The sequence below is a fragment of the Ixodes scapularis genome, unplaced genomic scaffold, assembly GCF_016920785.2.
Source record: "Ixodes scapularis isolate PalLabHiFi unplaced genomic scaffold, ASM1692078v2 PGA_scaffold10__122_contigs__length_95168666, whole genome shotgun sequence".
Lineage (NCBI taxonomy): Eukaryota > Metazoa > Arthropoda > Arachnida > Ixodida > Ixodidae > Ixodes > Ixodes scapularis.
In genome coordinates, this window is record NW_024609836.1 from 74,573,214 (window position 1) to 74,594,177 (window position 20,964).

At 40.8% G+C, this 20,964-nt stretch overlaps 1 protein-coding gene across 1 annotated transcript; it reads right to left on the bottom strand.

Moving 5' to 3' along the window:
• Positions 1-2,236: 2,236 nt before the first annotated feature.
• Positions 2,237-5,069, bottom strand: LOC8027656. The gene is made up of 3 exons (XM_029989343.2): positions 4,917-5,069; positions 3,637-3,774; positions 2,237-2,358 (listed from the first exon to the last, which is right to left on the bottom strand). Exons 1-3 carry the CDS (start codon positions 4,969-4,971, stop codon positions 2,237-2,239), a joined length of 315 nt encoding a protein of 104 aa, XP_029845203.2. The 5' UTR covers positions 4,972-5,069.
• Between the last annotated feature and the right edge of the window lie 15,895 nt (positions 5,070-20,964).

Below are 20,964 nucleotides of genomic sequence, written 5' to 3' on the forward strand. Positions count from 1 at the left end.
TCTTTGTGATTACTTCTTTGATGTTATTATTAAAGCCGCGCTCTGAATGGCTACAATACCGGATACTCGCCATAGTTTGCGTTTCTAAGCTGCGACTATATTGTCTTGTGCATGATATAACATGGCCGCCCTTTGGAAATAAAAAATAGAAAAAAATTAGACTGGTCAACGTTTTACGGCTTTTTGCTTGTACATGCCATATTAAAGTCTCAATCAGTGTTGGAGGGAGTTTCCGAAATAGAAGTAACGGAGTACGTCACTCGTTATTGGCACATGAAAGGAACAGGTTACCATTACATATAAAAATTAATGCATGTTACTTCTGCCTCACGTTTCGTTTCCAAGTTAAACCGTGTTATTGCTAGGACATAGTAATCTTATGATGACTGCTATGAGGAACATAACATAATTACGTTGTCTTTCTTGTGGCTTTGATTTTAAGGAATATGGGATCAGTACAATGACTGATATGACTTGTCGCTTAGAAACATAAAAAAAAACAAAAAAAAACAAAGTTCTTTATGTTTTGAAAAAAAATATGAATATTAATGTAACTACGTCACTTGTTGCTCGAAATAAGCAACGTGAGTACGTTATTTTGTACTGCTTTGAAAATGTAACGAATGCGTTGCTACTTTACCGAAAAAGTAATGTGTTACCGGCAACGCCGGTATTTATAGCGCGTTACCGCCAATACTGGTCTCAATAAAACGTGAAAGATCCTCCTTTTTCCCATCGATGTACATCTTGGCGGTATTGTTAAAATTGTAGCTCTGCGTAATCACAATTACAAAGAGTAAAACTTGCAGAGCGGTCCTTTTCTTTCACATGGTATGGCATATAAGGCTTTAATGATAGTGGGCTTTCTGCAACCTGAACCTGGCCAACACTTGATCCTTCCGTGATACCTAACTGATGAGTGCGCAGAACGTAATGCATGAGATATCTGAGACACGTTGTGTCCTTTACCCCGTGCGCGAGAAAATCGACACGTGTCGTCAAAGTACGTAACGAGTCCAAAGTTTGTCGCATTGCACATGTCTGCTCTGCGCGGATAAACAATGGGTGCAATGGCATATCTCTATGAGTATTGATTGCGAAATAGTTGCTTTTTCTGCTCCGATCTTTTTATCTCGTGGCATGCGTACGTCGTGCTGAAGTCTGTTCACCCGACAAAAAATAGACTGTAAGCAGAAAACAATAAATTTGTTTATATTGTTTTTTATTTCACTCTTGATTTTATAGAATGTGCTAATTTCACTCAGCATCTTCTTTTTTCTTCGAAATAGAGGCACATCCGTCGGTTGAGGTTGCCCTGAAAAAACGTCACGTGCCAACGTTCATAACACCCATACCGGTAAATATTTCTGAAATATTGTTTTATGCAGTAATTAGCTGTTGGAATAGTTCGTTTAATCGGCATAAATACAAATTAGTGTACACAATGTGCTTTCATATATTTTCGGAGGAAAATTATGTTGGTAACTAGACTATATTTGCCAAATATGCAATATAATGCAAGCTCGAATCGTGAGAACCATGGGCGGCTTTCATGTAATACATTTTTTTCTCCATTTGTAATAATGCTCTGGTGTATTGGTCTTACTAATGCTTATCTTCCCAAAAGCGGTATATCCGTGACATCATTTTTTTTTATATTTAGCGAATCAAACTGGCTTTTACATAACATGGGAGCGTTGTCTAAACAACAAATGTGGTCCAATTTTTAAACGTTAGTGAGTTGCTACATTTATAATATTTTGGGATAATATACTCCGGCTTCTTCCTAAAATGCAATAAATGAAAATAACTAAAACATAATTTCATAAGTTTCATTTGTTATTTATTTATAGAAACAGCCAGCCAAGTCCAAATGTTATAGCAGTAACAGCCTAATAAAAATTTCAGAAAATAAACTCGTTCCTGAAACATGATGATGGAACATATCACTAAAGGATCTAGACACAGCAAAATCAAGTTCAAAGGAACCTAATTTAAATCACTTTTTCACTTTTCACTTTTTTTTCTTACAAGCGATCTTGCTAATATTTATAAAAGTAAACTCGTGCAATGTATTCCCTATTGCGGTTATTTACAACGTATAACAAATTGATTATATCCATTGATTCTTTTTTTTTCTTGCAATGACTCTTAAACTTGTAATAATATTATCTGACAAGTAATATCTCACCTAGTTTGGCCGAAAAATCGTACCTGGAAAGTCGGGACCAGGCCTCTAGTCGTCGTGAATCTCTGGGAGTTTAGGCCGCACTAGGCTAGATATATGGTCGTCATGAATTTCCTTCGGGAAATCGGGTCGCGGAGGACTAGGCCAGAAGCCAGGCAATCCGGGATGACCTTGAAAATAAAAGTACATGAAAGGTTTAAACGAGAGTCCCATCTATCGTCTATAGATATCACACACACATTAGACATTTCAGATATTTTCGGGTGTATGTGCGACTACTGAAAGGAACTGAAACATATACAGCAAACAGGACGTGAATGTGGCAAAGAGCATGTCGACATAAAAGATAGCTGTACCCCCAACATCCTTATGAATATGTAATTATAAACCTATACTTTTTTTAATATAACAATCGTGAATAATAACTTAGGAAAATCATGGCGTAGAAAGCAAATCATCTTCTTATAGCCCCGTAGCCAATAGAATGGGAGCATCATGAGATAAGAACGCAGAAGACGTAATCACCGAGCACGTAACGTAGCCACGCCCTTCATTTCTTTATCTCTCTGTGCCTATCACACAGCCGACTTACTTTATTACCAAACACTTTAAAACTTTAGTCGTTCCAATTTCCCGCACAGCGCATGTGAAAGCCAATTGCTGGGATCCAGGGGGGGGGGGGGGGGGGGGGACACCTTGGCAAACGATGAAGTTCAATGTATATTTAGACCTCAACTAACGCTCTGCTCCGGGAAGTGGCCGTGACGTTTCAGCTAGGTGCTTACATTGTGTGCAGCGTTTTTATATCTTAACCAATCAAAATGAATAATTGGGCTAGTTGGAACATGTAGAAAGAAAATTGAGCGTCTCAAGGACGAGAACAGGAAACGGCGACTACGCTAAGCCGAAGCTTAATAAAGGTAAGAGTAGCGCTCGGTGTCGTTTCGATTTCTGTCCCCGTCTTTGAGGCGCTTCTAGTTTCGTGATTTTCCTCTCCAAGTGACTGTCGGCTCATGGCGTTTATCTCATTGGCTGTGGAACCGTTATAAGATTCTCGGAAGCGCCACGCTCTGCGCCTACAAAGCCGCTGGTGCCTACATCGCCAGCATCACCCCATTTCCCTGTTGTTCACAAATCGTTCACGAGAAGCAGGTGCAAGGAAGGTTCCCGTTGTCACGTGACCAGAGAATGAGAGTAGACAAGTGTGTGTGGCAAGAAAGATTTTTAGCCAGGGTTTCGCACGGCTCTATCTTACTATACAACTGACAGAACCTAGCGTTAAGAAACCACGGAGCGTGGCACATCACGTCGACGCTTTTCTGCTTCATGGTTTGTTTTCCGTGAAAACCGTCGAAACCTTTAAAATAGCGCGTACTCAACGCGGAAACAAAGAAGGACAGCGAGGAACAGTTTAAGGATCAACGGCAGTAGCACGTCTTCAAACCTACCAAAGCAGCTCGCTCGACAGGCGGCCAGTGACTGGAAGAAAGGACTGTTTCGTGGTTGCGCGATACCGGAGACCATCGGATGGCACCGACCTTGAATGCACACGTACATCGTTCGTGGTCTCCAGCCGGGCCATTGTGCTGGTAGGCAAAACAAATGATCAATTATGCCAGCTGATATAACTTCACACACATAAAAACGCGCAAAAAATCAAAAGACAAGTAAGCCAAACAATAAAAGGCAATCCTAGGCCCAAGTCTGGATCAGGATGCATTGCATGAAGATTGTCACACAAAATTTATATCATACTCTTATCGAAACCCTACCAGGCAACATTATCCTTTTTTTTCTTTTCTTTTTTTTTAATAAGTAGCGTAATTTTCATACCCAGTTTTCGCGGAATGCTGAAAAGTCACTCGTTTACGATAAGAGCCGGGCAGGTATCTCGAGGAGCGCTGACACAGCCTTCCGGCCCATTACATGTTCAGAGTAGGCGATCAAACTACACTGGGTTTGGAAAATTGGCGCTGAAGCCACGAGAGGGCGCGCACTTTCCGAAAAGGGTCAATTACCCAGACCTTCAAGGACACTGTCAAAAACCACTGCGGTAATTTTAACTCAGGAACTCGAAAGTTTTAAACGCTGTTATTTGGTGCGGCAGGTTGGCAGCGCTCAGAGTGGATAACCGCTTAGCGCTCTAACGTTCAGCCAGGTAAACTATTGAGGAGTCGTTGCGGTTCGCCTTGATTTGGCTTTGAATGTGAGTTGATTCCTAACCTAAACACGCACTTGGAGTTCTGTGACACAAATAAAACTGGAGTTTCGAGCTTTCTCTTACTTTGTAGATTGAGGTATTCAAAAGGCACAATGTACGCTGTGCAGCCTCAAACAATATTGAAGACACATTCGCCTTGCAGTTTCCGAGGCGGAGCTAACCGCACGTTCTCCAGGGTCACTTTATGGTTTTAAGTATGAATAGAACAAACATTATTTTTATTTCCTCGCACCAAGAAGTGTGGGCCTCGTCAAAACAAAAGCAGCAAAGACGCCTTAATGTGCATCGTCAAATGGGTCTTTTACATTTTTCGAGACTGTAACTTGCACGGAAGTATAACATTCTAATCCTCAACATAAAGCACCAAAAGATAAAAACACATGAAAGATGTGTTGTCCCGTCCCCTGTCTTTACGTATATAACTCTTTCTAAACCTACGCATATGATTCTGTGACATTTTTAAGAGCTAATTATTTCTCATAAATAATTCCATTTGATAAAACTTACGTGCAGATGCGGCAACTCCAAATAGGAGTACCAAAGCGAGCAGCTCGAACTTCATTTTGAATCAATCTTCACCAAAGTGACCTCGGCTCTTGCCGTTTATGCCTCAAGGGTTCTACACGAACGCTTTTATGCTGGCGTATGCTAAAATGCTGACAAATTTTATCTCGGACACGCAGATAAGTACAGCCGCCCTGGTCAGGCGGCTGTACTTTCCCAACCCACGACAAAATAAAAACAATTGCGAACACCCTGCATGGTATCTTCTACCGTTTACATGATATAACAACTGTGCGCACCGAGCAATCATTCTAGAAATACCCATGGTATCAGCACTCAATACTGCGTTGGGGCTATTCTAGCATGTCTGGTGTTCCCGCGGGGTAAACACCTAAGCGAGGTAGCTGAAAACTCTTATCGTTTCCTGCCCTCAAACTATGCATGTAATTACCGGCAAGTGTCTTTGTGGGGTGTGTGGACATGGCGTGCTACCACCGTTTTACTAGAAGTTATAACTGGGCGTAGAATTATCGTCACTTTTCTCATTTTTTTTAGATTTAAGGCGATGCGCGCGGTTTGTTGAATTCGTTCACAGATTTATTCGTCGATACGAAAATAGTACCTAGCTTAATTAAACATCATTTCTTTTATTTGGGTAGTCTGGGTTCTAAGCCCCACTTTATATCGTCGGCGTTGGGACAATTGACGAATGACGCATGCCTGAGCAAATTACGGATTGCAAACACTTTTCACCCATGAAAATGTTTAAAAGCGGGAACGAAACGAAGACACAAAAGAAAATGAAGACAACAGGACAGAAAGCTATCGGGTGTCCTCTCATGAGTTTTATCAAAAAGGCAGATGACAATTGCGTTGACACGCCATGCCATTTACTGAACAAAAAGTGACGTTTCTGGACAACTGTTTGTAGAACTGGTGATTTGTTGTTGATGCAGGTTGGGCAGAGGAGGTTGTGTGTATATGTGTGATGATGAGCTCAAGTAATAATCATGTGAGAGTTAGCGCCTGTCCTGTTGTCTTCGTTTCTTCTGTGTCCTCGTTTTGTTCATGCTTTTTTTAAAACTTTAGTTAGTATGGTGGGCCAACTAGCCCATACCCAAGTTCTTTTAATATTTTTTGCCTTCCCATCTACAATCACCAAACTTATTAAAAAGAATATTCAAGCCAAATGCACGCCAAGTGGTCAGGCGAGGCAAATGTTGATTAACAGTATATATTAAAAGAAGCCTGCTTGTTCGTTTTCCTTCTTATTGTTTCTGCACTTTTAAATTCAAGCAAATGACAAAGGTGTTTTGCTTATATTTTTCCAAGTTTTATTCGTTCATGCTCTTAAAAGCTAGCAGGTTTCTAGGATGCAGGGACCTGTCAAGCTATCTCCGCAGCTTTTTTTTTTTTTTGCCTTACTCCGCCACTATAAATTCAAGAAATGGAATTCAAATTCATTATGTTATTTTCACAATAGCGTTTGTTTTCTTTTTTTAAATATATGTTGAGAGAGCATCCTAGAGTATCAGGCAGCGTCTGAAACGCAAGGCTTAAAATCCACTCTTTGGCACGCATATTGGCTTATTTCGGAATATTATTAGCTCCGGGGCAATTATGAGGAAGTCGCGATTCACCATTCTCTCCCTTTTAAGAAATCAGCTACGACTGGTACGTTGATAAGGAGTTTTAGCGAGTCGTTCTAAGGCAAACGGTTCGCCCCCCGAAAAATTCACCGAGGCAACTGTGCATGTGCGCGCGAATCGTGCTGGAGCTCGGGAACGGTGCAACCTAATCATAACAACTCGGGGCACGTAAACTTCAGTAAGAAAAAATGACAGAAAAAAATGTATTTCAGCGAGGCGGACATCCGAACGGGCTTAAACGAGCGGTGGACATGTACAAAAGGAACGCCTTACTATTGCCGATAAATTTACAAATGAAAACATTTTATGTTATGGCCTTACAGGAATGCCCAAGCGCCCTTATTCGAGACATGTTTTCACCGTCTAGAAACTCAACATAATTATCTTTCTTGTGGTTCTGATATTGAAGGTGTGTGGGATAAGGGCAACAATTCATTTGACTGCCGAGCCACGTTATTCAAGCCTTCAAGGCTTTGACGGGTTCGAATATTTCTGTTGAAGATACAGAAACGAATAAAATCATTATTATTAATTGACTGATTCAGTATGGTCATATTAATCTTACAAAAGAATAGAAACAAATAGCATAGGAGTGTAATTTGTTAACTCCTTAGAGTATCTAACTAGTGGCGTAACTCCGTCAACCGTTACTCGAAATAAGTAACGTAATACGTTATCCGTTACCACTTTGAAAATGTAGCAAGCACGTTACTACTTTACCGAAAAAGTAATTAACGTCGGTATTTACAACGCGTTACGGCGAATACTGGCCTCAATAAAACGTGAAAGATCCGACTTATTCCTATCGATGAATATCTGAGCGGCAGCACGTGAAAAATGCTTCATTAAATGTGGAGCGGCCCTTTTAATTGATAAAGAACGGCGCGTGTAACGCTTTTATGATAAGTTACCTGCCGCCGGGATCTAACCAATAATTGTTCCTTCTGTGCTACCTGATTGATGAGAGCGCAGAACCTAAATAGGTGAGATACCTGAGTCACGTAGTGGCACATACCCCGTGTGCGAGAGCGTCGAGACGTTTCGTCAGAGAATGTAACGAGTGCAAACTTTGTCGCATCGCACATGACTGCTCTACGCAGATAGACAATGGATACAATGCCATATCTCTATGAATGCTGATTGCCAACGAGCGGGTTTTTCTCGCCGGGTTTTCCCATTTTGTGCGGCACCTACGTCGTACCGGGGTCTGTATTTTCTGTTGGAACTGTAAACAATTATTGACGAATTCGTTGCGCGGATTGACTTTGAAAATCGATGGCCTTTTTTAACGTCCCCTATTGCTTCATGATATTAAATATTACTACTAGAATTTGGAGAGCCGGGTAGTTTCAAGAAAAAGCGTTTAAGCCTTAAACCTTTCTTTTTTAAACTACTTGGATCTCCAAATTTTAGTAATAATTTTCATCAACATCCTCAAAGTCTTTTATCGCACTTAAAACTACTATATATATATATATATATATATATATATATATATATATGTGTGTGTGTGTGTGTGTGTGTGTGTGTGTGTGTGTGTAAGTAGGTCTCCCGCGACCAAACAACGAAATTGTTTTTAGAGCGATACTGCAATTGAAATGTTTATCTCTTTGCCATGTGTATAAACGTAATAAGACCGTCGGTGAGGCCGGTACAACTGCGGGGGCGGCATTCTTTGGGCGTTTTGCGCACTTTGCCGTTTTAATATCTATTTCGCACTGCCACCGGTATACCTAAATTTGTCACATGATACCTGTGTTGTATTCGTTACAGAAAGAAAGTAACAAAACACGTTACTCGTTAGTCCAAAAAATAAAGGAGCGCGTTACCGATTTACGTTATCTCGAAAAAACACGTTATTTTTGCGTTTCTTTTCATCCATAAATTGACAATGACAACGTTTTTCTCCTTTTTGTGTGTGCTTGTGTGTTTCGTCAACCGCGTGTTAATGATTGATGATCCCTTTCGGGTGAAGAACTCCTATCAGATAATAAATTTTTTTAAAGACCCTCCAGACCGAAGCTTGTTGGCATGCTCAATTGACATTAAAGATTTGTACTATTCGATTCCCCATAAAGAGCTGCTGGCTTCTGTGGAAGAATGTATTGACAATCATAGTACCGTGGCGTTTCAGAATGAATCTGGACTTAGTGTGAGTCACTTTCTAGAACGTTTATCTTTTTATCTCAAGTCGACGTTCGCGATCTGAGATGACGGTGTTTTTATTCAGAGAAATGGCGTGTGCATAGGGTCATGCATAGCCCCAGTACTTAGCGATATATTTCTTGCGTTCCACGATAAAGTCCTGTCAGACAAGCTGGAAGGAACCAAGGTGGGGAAAATTTTTAGATTCGTAGACGACTATTTGGTGCTCCTAGATTGTGAAAATGAGGAAATAGATTCGGCTGTGTCGTTTGTCCTGTCAACGTTCAAAGAGTGTCTGAAACCGCTGGTGCTGACACATGAAGTACCTGTACATGGGGCCATTAGGTTTCTGGATCTGAGCCTGCAACTTGGTCATGGCCATGTGTGCTGGATATATGAGCCAAAAGCAAAGAAACCCATCTTGCCTTTTTCCTCAGCGCATTCCAAACTTGTGAAAAGAGGAATTGTTAACCTCTGTTTTAGAAATGCCCTGTTCAGGTCCTGCCCCCACAGGGTGAAAGAAAGCTTCGACACACAAGCAGCAAGGCTCAGACATGCGGGATATCCGTCTTACCTATTGACGACAGTTGCTGAGAGCTTACTTACGAAAGGACGTGAGGAAACTACCCAGCAGGCTCGTAGGGTTAACAAAAAAGTAACTGTTTTACCATACCTGCATAAGATATCTCACAACCTTAAGAAAGTTGGCCGTAGGGTTGGTGTTGATGTGGTTTTTTCGGCTCCGGAGAAGCTGTCTGGGCTGTGCAGAAAAGTGAACTCCTGTACTGAAGAAAACCAGGGTTGCACCAAAAAACACCAGGACCGATTCGTAGACTGTGTGGAGGGAGTAGTGTACTCCATTCCCCTCTCGTGTGGCAGGAGATACGTCGGGCAAACGGGGCGATGCCTCAATGATCGGCTGCGGGAGCACGTGGTGAGCACGGGGGCACCGCCAACATGCAAACAACTCATGGAACGCTCTTCTTGTTCGTACAGGTCATGGCAAGCATCTCAGTCTCGGCTTTCGGGCCAATAACAGCCGTGGATGGAGCGGCGCCAACATTTCGTCAAGTACGCGTGGCGAGTTTCTTCAATCACAGTGACGGTGATTCCCTACTTCGTGAAAGTACGTCTATTCTGCTGACAAGTCGCCGTACGAACATTGGCCAATTGTTCGACCTCCCGTCATCGTCAACAGCCGCAACGACATCGCGACCATCATTTAGCGCGGCTATATACGCCTGGCATCACCTCGCTACTCGGAGTGAGCACGGGGGCACCGCCAACATGCAAACAACTCATGGAACGCTCTTCTTGTTCGTACAGGTCATGGCAAGCATCTCAGTCTCGGCTTTCGGGCCGATAACAGCCGTGGATGGAGCGGCGCCAACATTTCGTCAAGTACGCGTGGCGAGTTTCTTCAATCACAGTGACGGTGATTCCCTACTTCGTGAAAGTACGTCTATTCTGCTGACAAGTCGCCGTACGAACATTGGCCAATTGCTCGACCTCCCGTCATCGTCAACAGCCGCAACGACATCGCGACCATCATTTAGCGCGGCTATATACGCCTGGCATCACCTCGCTACTCGGAGTGAGCACGGGGGCACCGCCAACATGCAAACAACTCATGGAACGCTCTTCTTGTTCGTACAGGCCATGGCAAGCATCTCAGTCTCGGCTTTCGGGCCGATAACAGCCGTGGATGGAGCGGCGCCAACATTTCGTCAAGTACGCGTGGCGAGTTTCTTCAATCACAGTGACGGTGATTCCCTACTTCGTGAAAGTACGTCTATTCTGCTGACAAGTCGCCGTACGAACATTGGCCAATTGCTCGACCTCCCGTCATCGTCAACAGCCGCAACGACATCGCGACCATCATTTAGCGCGGCTATATACGCCTGGCATCACCTCGCTACTCGGAGTGAGCACGGGGGCACCGCCAACATGCAAACAACTCATGGAACGCTCTTCTTGTTCGTACAGGTTGGTACAACCCCTTCACTACACGCAAAGCGATCTAGCGTCATTTTTTTGCTGGTGTTCCCGTGCTCAAAAGTGCTGCTTGTTACCTTGTATGAGTGTGTTGACGTCATTAGTTTGCTTCTACTAACTTCCGGGGATGTGGAAACTAACCCAGGCCCAATGAGTGACAGCCAGCTAAAACTGTTTAACGAAATGCATGGAATGCTGGTCGATCTTAATACACGATCGGTACAAATTCAAGAATCCCAATCAGGAATCCTATCATCCATCAACGAAATTAAACAAAACCAGGAATCACTGCGTGCTACTGTAGCTGATATGAACTTGAGACTCGTCACAGTGGAATCCAATGCCTTAAATGTAGAGCAGCTTAAAGCCGCGGTAGTCGAGGTGAGAGGTGTTGCTAATAACGCACAAAAGGAAAACCGCGTCTTGCAGGCACGGCTTCACGAGGCGGAAGACCAATCTCGTCGAGATAACTTAATATTTTTTGGGGTTAGCGACACCGTATCTGAGACGTGGGCGCAGACTGAAGCACGAATTTTGAGTATTTTTCAAACATCACTCAATGTACAAATCACGGGTGACTCGATAGTTCGTGCTCATCGGCTAGGAAACTTTACACAAAACAAATGCCGACCAATCATTGTAAAGTTTGCGTCATTCAAACTAAGAGATCAAATACTACTCGCTAGAACTGGATTAAAAGCACTCCGTATCTCAGTCAGCGAGGATTTCTCGCTCGCCACACGTAATGCCAGAAAGCAGTTAATTGAATTTGGTAAAGCAAACGGAGGTGTATTTAAACTACGCTACAACAAATTGCATATTAATAACAAGTGTTACGCGATCGATCAAACAACTAAAGAAATTTATGAGCTAGGTCCTTCTCGACTGTCTGCAGCCCCCAACGCGCAGCCAACCGCCCCTCAATCACCGTCATCATTTGCTCGGAGTTCTAATCAGGCGCCCTCGCCGATATAGGATCTGTCGAGGGGTAGGGCATGCGTGTCACGGTCTTCGGATATTTCTGTTGTTTTCACCAACATAAGAAGTGTCCTGAAAAAACGCGACGAATTGTGTTCCATTGTAGATACCACCGATGCTGATGTCATTGTACTAACCGAAACGTGGCTTTCCGGGAAAATACAAAACTGTGAACTGTTCGATGGAAACAAAACGTTCAATGTTTACAGACATGATAGACAGGAAAGATGTGGCGGTGGAGTGTTAATTGCAATCGCTGATCATATCAAATCCTTTTCTGTGGACGTTATATGCGAGTTGGAAATAACGTGGGTTGGCCTGCTTGTTAACCATAAGAAGTGGATTATGGGAGTTTGTTATCGGCCACCCTCGTATTCGTTGCCATTTGTCGAAGCGTTACATAATACACTTAACACCATTATGGTGCGTTTTCCGGGTGCTCCAATTTTTCTTCTCGGCGACTTCAATTTCCCATCTATATCATGGTCAAACGACGTTCCTTGTGTAAATGTACATTCTGAGGAATGTATTTCGTTTATTAACCTATGTCTAGATTTTAGCCTTTCACAACTTGTTCTCCATCCCACCAGAGTTACCCAGTCGACAGCCAATGTATTAGACCTCATTTTGACCAATCATCCTGAGTATGCAACTCCCATAACATATCTGCCCGAGATTAGTGATCACAAAGTGCTACATTTTTCTCTAAAAGCGTCGGCAACGAGACCCACTTTTCAGCCAAAACAAATTCGTGATTACGGAAAGGCCAACTTTGAGCAAATTAATAATGACCTTGCCATTTTCTTGAACCAGTATCTAACAACTTCTTCGGGGCGTTCTGTCGAAGATAACTGGAATATCATAAAGTTGAAATTTATCTCTCTTATCAACAAGCATGTCCCACTAAGAAATATATTCGAAAATACCCAGTCACCATGGTTTACGAAAGCCCTAAAACGGTTATCAAATAAAAAAAAACGCTTATATCGTGCTGCGAAGTTTTCAACGTGTGGGCATCGCTGGGCTGCGTATCAGTTGTCTGCAGAAGTATATAAAAAGGCGATTGCAGATGCGAAATCAATTTTTTTTCAAATACTCTCCCAAATATGTTAATAAATGACCCCAAAAGGTTTTGGAACACTGTCAGCAAGAAAGACACTTTTTCAATTTTACTCAAAACGTCAAGTAGTGATAGTGCCTCTAGTGATGACTGCGCTAATATACTAAATAATGTGTTTATTGAATCATTTTCCAATATTAGTAACATAAGCTACCCTTCAATTGTGTGTGCCGGTTATTTACCAATGGATGCTATTCTTGTTGACCCTATTGGTATAGTTAAGATTATAGATGGGCTGAAATTGTCTTCTTCTTCAGGAGTGGACGGCATTAATTCAAAATTTCTTAAAAGCACCAAGTTATATTCTTCAATTATTCTTGCTAAATTATTCGAACAGTCACTCCAAGAGGGTGACCTACCCTCGGACTGGAAGGTGGGGAAGGTGGTCCCTATTCCAAAAGCTGGTGACAAACATTCTCCTCATAACTATCGTCCCATTTCGTTAACCAGCATCCCATGTAAACTTCTCGAGCACATCATATTTTCCCATCTTGTAAACTTCCTAGAAATGAATAATTTTTTCACCACAGCTCAGCACGGATTTCGTAAATCATTGTCATGTGAAACTCAGCTTCTATCTTTCACTCACGACATTCATTCTCTCATTGACCAAGGCTCCCAGGTGGACTGCATCTTCTTGGATTTTGCAAAAGCTTTTGATAAAGTGTGTCATAAACTATTACTATTGAAACTTGCTAAACTTAACATTGACCCTAACGTTCTTGCATGGATTCATTCTTTTCTTACTAATCGTTCGCAATTTGTAACAGTCAATAATGAAAACTCTCCACTTGCGTCAGTAAACTCTGGTGTTCCCCAGGGGTCTGTTCTAGGCCCCTTACTATTCTTAATTTATATTAACGACCTACCAGTTAATATGTCATCATCCGTCTGTCTCTATGCCGATGATTGCGTAATATACCGTGAAATCCGAAGTAACCAAGACACGCTCACACTTCAGTCTGATATTAACTCTGTGTCTCGTTGGTGTGAGTTGTGGCTAATGAAACTAAACACTAGTAAATGTAAACACATGAGAGTAACCCGTCAGTTTAGTGAGAGTCCTTCTTACTACCTTGATGGCAACTCCTTGGAACAAGTGTCGTCATACAAGTATCTTGGTGTTAACTTAACTTCTAACCTTTCATGGAAACCCCATATAGAATATGTCACTAATAGTACTAACTGCATGCTGGGTTATTTAAAACGGAATTTTTCTTTAGCACCTGTTTCACTTAAATTGGTCCTCTATAAAACATTAATAAGACCTAAGCTTGAGTATGCAGCATCCATCTGGGATCCCGATCATATTACCCTCATCACTGCTTTAGAATCCATTCAAAATAGATCAGCTCGTTTCATTCTATCGAACTATCACCGCACCGCCAGTGTCTCGTCAATGAAGAATAATTTATCTTTACCATCTCTTTCACTTCGCCGTAAAATTTCACGCTTATGCCTTTTTCATAAAATTTATTTTCATAATCCCCTATTACGCGACCATTTCATAACTCCCCCCTATTACATCTCGCCTCGTGTAGATCACCAGCACAAAGTTGGAGTCCCAAGCTCATTAACCAACACATTTCATTCATCTTTTCTACCACGCACAGCTCAAGAATGGAACCACCTTCCCGGTTTAATTGCTGCCATAACAGACTCTAATCTTTTTCGAAGTGCCATAAATAACCATTTTTGCGCTGATTTCTGACCTGTTTGTTCACTTTTTATTTGTTTTAGTATTGCTGAATTGTTATATTTTCCCTGCCTACGCTCTCCCCCTCTGTAATGCCTTCGGGCCCTGAGGGTACAATAAATAAATAAATAAATAAATAAATAAATAAGTATAACGTGTTTAGAGTTGTGTCAGGTCACCTTGGCCGGCACTGCCGAGACTGTTGCTGCGCTCCCGTCTTTGACAAGTGTGAAGTGATTAGGAAAAATAAAGACAAACTCACTCGGAAAATCATTGAGACGCTGGAAATTGGAAGATTGGGGCAAAACTGTATCAGCACTCCGTCACTATCTTTATCAGATAAGAAACGTTCCTATTTAGACACACAGTGACAGTGCATAGCGATGGCTAGTGAGCACGTGGCATCCAGGTCACGCTTTTTATTCATGTTTGTTTGTTGTGACAATACAGTATTTATACTCGCTGTTAGAACGAATAAACTTCAGTTGCAAGTCAGCGCCTTGTTTGTCTACCTTCTTGTTCTTGTGCGTGTCCTTGCGCTGTTTTAATCTTCAATCGCTAAATTTAGCGCGAAAATTCACGTCTTGTGACCCAGACACCCGCCGTGCTTCCCCGCTAAATTTACCGGGCAAAATCGGCGTCACGTGTCCTAAAAAACCATTCAATTTCCCCACTAAATTTCGCACGAATATTTACGTCACGCTACACACCAATTTCTTTACCGATTTCCTATAATGCATTTCATGAATTATAAACATAAAAGTCGCTGCCATTTTTTTTTTGTCTTTTTGCTAGTGTGTATTGTACTACTTGAGTCAGCTGGGCTTTTCCACTAGTTTCCGATAAAAGATATGGTCAAAAGAAAATTACAATATTACAATACCGGCCGCCGTGTCCGTGACATGTTATCGGTCGGTAATTGATAAAAAAAGATAAAAACGTTCCAAAACAGGGGGAGATAAACGGACTGACCTTAACTTGGCTAAGCATGCGGCATGCGAGCCTCACAAAAAACGCATTAGCCTGTAGTTCCTCGGTCTAACGAATGTAGGTTAGTATCGCAGGACAGCGTCGATACCCATGCGGATACTTTTAGGTGTTTAGAACCTTCTATGGATTCGCCACATCTGAGACGGTCTCCCCAGGCGTTATACGGGGTTTTGTTTGTCGAATGTGCGATAGAGTTGTCATTGACGAAGTTTCGGAGAAGATATCTTGTGTGGTTCGTGTACGTACGTCGTCTCCCAGATGCTCTCGCGTAAGAAATTGTATGCAATAAATTTAGCCGAAAATATAATCTGCTAATCTGAGCGGGAAATGTTCGGTGTCCAATTTACTAAAATTACATACAAAAAAAAAAGTCACTATGCCTCATGACTTTGCAGTGTTAAACGATGTCATGGCGGAATGTGGCGTGACGGGCCGTAAGTCCGCTGAATTTTAACACAGCAATTCAACTGAGTCCAGCAGGTTGCCGAGCGTCTTGGGCGGTCGCCGCCGTTATTCACGTGACATGACGACGAGCCGGGAATATTTTTAGGAGCGCGGGAAATGATGAAATAATCTAATGGAATATTAACCCCTGTAAGTTAATATTCCATTATGGAATATTAACCCCTGCGGAAGAACGGCAAAAGTTTGACAAATTTTATTAACTAATTAACTAAACTCCGCTTACCCCCTATTGTTCTAAAAGTTTCTCGCAGCCCTCACAAGTCATTCGGAATGCTTCTGTCATCTTCAACAAGGTATGTGGTGACGTTGTTTTTATTAGACAAATATCTAAAAGAATGCAACAAACGGCGATTACAAGCTTCTGACTACACCCCATCCCCTAGTAGAGATTAGCTGTAGAGCGCCTGGATTAAAGAAAAAAGTAGTAAAAAGATCACTTTATAGAATAAATAATTACGTTATTAATTAACAAAATTCATTACACAGTATAGGAACATTGCAGTTTTAGCTCGCCCGAGCGAGTTTGATTCTTTATGTTTATGCTAAACGCATTTCAGTTCAGGCAGCTTTAAATTTGTATGTTGTGTTGGAGCTATTATTCATTGCTAATATCTTTAAAGTTGTGAAATTTTCAATAAATAACTCTAAAATTTTATAGCTTTTTTTTTTTTGTGCACGAAATCTTGTGTGTGTTCTAGATTCGAGTATGGCGGAATATCTATGTTGAGGCCCGGTTGGTATGATCTTTACGTACTTTATGAAAGTGTTCTTTTATTTTTGCAACAAAGAGATTTTAAATCTTTGAGTGATAGAATAAAGGTAAGAATATTGGGTAGACTATTGGGGAGACTGTACATGATACGCAACATTGGCGGTTGACCCTATCGCATGTTTATGGAGGAGACATTCACAAACAGAGGTCTTCTTACCAGATACTGCATACTAAACTGCAGCAAGTTAAGCGGGAATGAACAGGTTTATTATAGAGCTTGCGTTTTCATTAAACTTGAAGGTTAAGTCTCACATTGTTTATTAAACCAATTGACCGGAAAGTTGCGTGCAGATTTTTAATAATAAATTAGATAAATCTAAATTTTCTTGAGACGATACCTCCAAAAACTTGTGCGCTTTTATATAAGCAATGTTCTTGTTTCTAAAACTAGTACTGATTGCTTGATTAGTCTTTCATTATTAGCCCCTTATATAATATATCTTGTTTTTCAGGGACCAATTTTATTTTGTTAGATACCAACCGTGCAGTTAGTTGTTGTATTCACTCGTTCGCCAATACGTAAACTCACCTATATCTGCTCAAAAAAATTAAAAATAAACATGTTTATCATTGCGATAAAGTGGGATTTTGGGTGAATAATATCATTAATAAACGTAGAAAGTAATAGTGGCCCAAGGATTAAAATAATAGTGACCCAAGTCCGTAGATATTCTTTCGGAGCACTTGCCACATGAGCAAGATCAAAGCAAACACACATCGAATTGTTCAAACTTCACGTGTAACCGAATATTTTGGTTTGCAATACTTACATTTTTGGATTCTAGGTTTTTTTTGTGTAGCGTTATTTTACAATTACTATTTAGTATCACTGATCTTAAAGCGAAAAGAAGTCGATTTGGCGCTACGAAACAAGACATTCTTAATGGTGATTTCGCGAACCTGGTTTTGACTGAGTCTGCAAACCTTCAAACTTTCAGCAAATATTCGCCGAAGTTCCATTTATAAACAGTGCTGCCCAAATTCTGATCAATCTCAGAATCTCAGTGAAAAATTCAGTAATGAGGTAGTTTACTCTTTATTTTATAAAACAAATGCAAATATTTGCCTAATATAAAAATCAGACATATCTAGTTTTGATCATATAGTTAGTTTATTAATCAGAAAAAATAAAATAAGAATTCAAAAAGAATGTAGCGCTTTTCTTCTGCCACATATTTTAAGCTTGATATCTATTTTTCTACACGCACACAAAACTCGAACTTCAGTCGAATTTTTTATCGTACCGTTCGATAAATTTACGGAGAAGACAAACCTCTTCGAGGTCGTGCCTCACCAGGTACGCAAATTCCTTCTTATCTCAGCACCACCTGCGGCTAAACGAAAAGCTAGTCATGCATAGTAATTTAACTGTGGTCGGGGGTCACGAAGTTTCTACAACTAGATGAGACAATAATAAAACTTTAGGGTTTTCTTGCACGCGCGAAATATTTCTCGCACTCGAGTTCCAAGCCCACATAATTTTTGAGCATTTGTGGAAACACTCAGCAAGTCGTGTCTTGTAACTGATGTAACATTCCGCGAGCGCCCCCGACAGGCGCCGTATATAACAAAAGATACAAGGTTTCGTGGTGCTTGGGGCCTTAAACCCGAAAAAGGATAAATCCCGTTTCTCCCTGCTATTTTTGTCTTTTCAATTTATCTGCAAATAAACCTAGTGGTTGGACTTGCAAACCAACAACACGCTTCGAGGTATTATGTAGAAGGTTCGTAAGGCTCTATTATGACGGTCGCAATTCTGTTGCTTTCCGTCCTTGTGGTTATCACTGCGAGTAAGTACCCTGAACACTAAGTCAGTCACCTTCAGCATATTCGCCAGTCAGCCGAAGACACTTTTCTACCATCAAAATATTATTCAGAAAATGTGCTGGTGGCTAAAATATAACGTATTTTATCGTACATGTTAACCTTCAGTAGCTTATAAACTCAAATTCACTAGAGAAAATAATGCATACTTACTAGCATCGAAGCGCACAAGAAATATCTTCGTGCTAAGTTGTAAAGAGATAAACTTACACTACAACAAATATTACAAAGACACTTTTTTTGCGTCATTTGAAACATTTCCACGATGGAACCTATACGAATGTTTAAGTAGGCCATGGTAGTAGAATATTAAAATGTATCGTGAAAATATTATTCACTAATTAACCCTAATTTTGCAAGGACTGGTCACTTACTACACCTATTACGCCTATTATAACGTAATGTTTTTTTTTTCACTTCCAAAAGCAGCTTTCGTTTAAAACTTCGAATCATTGGCATCCTTATTAAAAAAATGTAATGAGCCGTAAATGTGTATGTTAGACTACGAGTATCTATAATCGCTAAGAGCTTGAGAAACTCAGGGTTTCGGAGAAGGCTTTTTGCTTCGCGATACTTTCACGGTGTTCGTACCAAGTAAAGCCGCACTATCATTGGCTGAGGATACATAATAAGAATCGCCGAGGTTTATTACTACTTATTATTTATTTATTAACCAGTCAGCGACTATAGCTCCTATTTTGAGAAGTAGCGAACAAAAGGCCTATGATATTCTTTTGTACTACCGTGCTTCACGTTTAATATATTTCAACAATATTCCGGTGCAAGGAAATACCACCTTCATAAACTAGTGTCTTAGACCGTCGAGTCATTTTGGTTTAAGCGGAATCGCAGTAAATAATTTAAAAGAAAAATCAATTTGCCAATTGCTGAGAGTTGAGGTTGTAACATTTATTTGCGAGAGGAGATAATGCCTGTGCATTTTTCGATTTTATTTTACCATCAGATGCTTCTGTGCAGGCAAAGCCATTTTCAAGGTGAGATTTTAATTACGGACATCGCTCGCGTGACAGCAATAAACCAGCACTACTGTTCAAAACTAAATAATGAGCTAATTATTATGCGTAGCTGCTAATACTTGCGAGCTTCTACCACAGCCTGTTTGATTCAAATAGGATATGTTAATGTGGGGACGTCCTCTATTGAAACCCTATATTCAGCACAAACAAAAGTTTACTGAATTCATCACCCCACGGCTTGGTTGTCTATGCCATCTCATTTTATGGTAAAAATATATCGGGGTACGTATAACAAAGTTTTCAATGAACAATTGGAATTGTTTTCTTACTTTGGTCAACATTTAATTTGGCTGTAACTACAGTTCAGCATATTCAGAACGGGAAACATATTTTTTCGTGTTTTTAATTTCCACCGACTCACTGGGAAACACTGAGTCATTTATGTTATTACATTAACATATCAATATATTTTATCTTGTGGTTCATAGGGTACTAATATTTTAAACAATGCAAATTAACTTCATGACCAATTGCAACGAAGCTCTCAACAAAGCAACATAATAAAATTATTTGTGACATCGTTTGCAGAAGACACCAACGCAAGAGCATTTATCGCGAACTCGCCTTTCAAGAATTTTTCCAGTTTCCTGCTGGTTGTGTTTTATTCTTATGCCCAATCTAGGTGAGCTTAATTCTCTAATGTGTAATCGTTTTTGTCTCACATTTCCTGCTACACAAGTATTCCGACATGTTACAATATTTCGAAGCCCCACATTACATTATGCATATCGACCCTACCTTTCGGTAAGGAGCTGGCTCTCTGTTGATCAATCAAAACAGTCATATTGATCGGTTTACGATGCTGTTCATGTTGTCTTCAGAGATACGACGCACCTTTGCCATGGGAGTTCCTGTGATGAAGGTACTTCACGTGAGTAAGCACGAAAAATGTGCGAACGTCAAAATAAATATAAAAACTTAGCACAAGCCACTAAGGCCTCGGCGCCAAGTGACAACTGACCATTGATAAAAAAAAAGTAACAACCAGCACCTAACAAAACAAAAAACACTAAGTAAAAATTACTAGCCATGCCACTCTTTGAAGGTGGATGATCAGCGAAGCTGTTTACCACACTACACAGAGGGCGGTGTTTTCCGCCCGCCGCCGCCGCTAACACTCTCGTTGCCACTCCCGCCGTTGGTCTTCGTAGGCACGTCACTAGACACGCGCGACAGGACCACTACGTATTTCTTCTAACTTCTTGTTACTCCTTTTTTTATTGCGGTCTTTTTGTATTATTATTTTATATGTTTATATTGTATTTTATGTTCATACTATTTTTACTATTTATCGTCGTTTAACCCTCCCGCCTGTCAATCATTCGTGCCGCTCATCCATAAAGCTCGTCCGTGACAATTTTCTCATAGGTAGCGACCTGT

Coding starts and splice junctions, on each gene's coding strand:
- LOC8027656 (XM_029989343.2), bottom strand. CDS start 4,971: ATGAAGTTCGAGCTGCTCGCTTTGGTACTCCTATTTGGAGTTGCCGCA. Junction 3,775..4,916: donor TGGAGTTGCCGCATCTGCAC/GTAAGTTTTATC, acceptor TTTGCCTACCAG/CACAATGGCCCGGCTGGAGA. Junction 2,359..3,636: donor CTGTCGAGCGAGCTGCTTTG/GTAGGTTTGAAG, acceptor TTTATTTTCAAG/GTCATCCCGGATTGCCTGGC.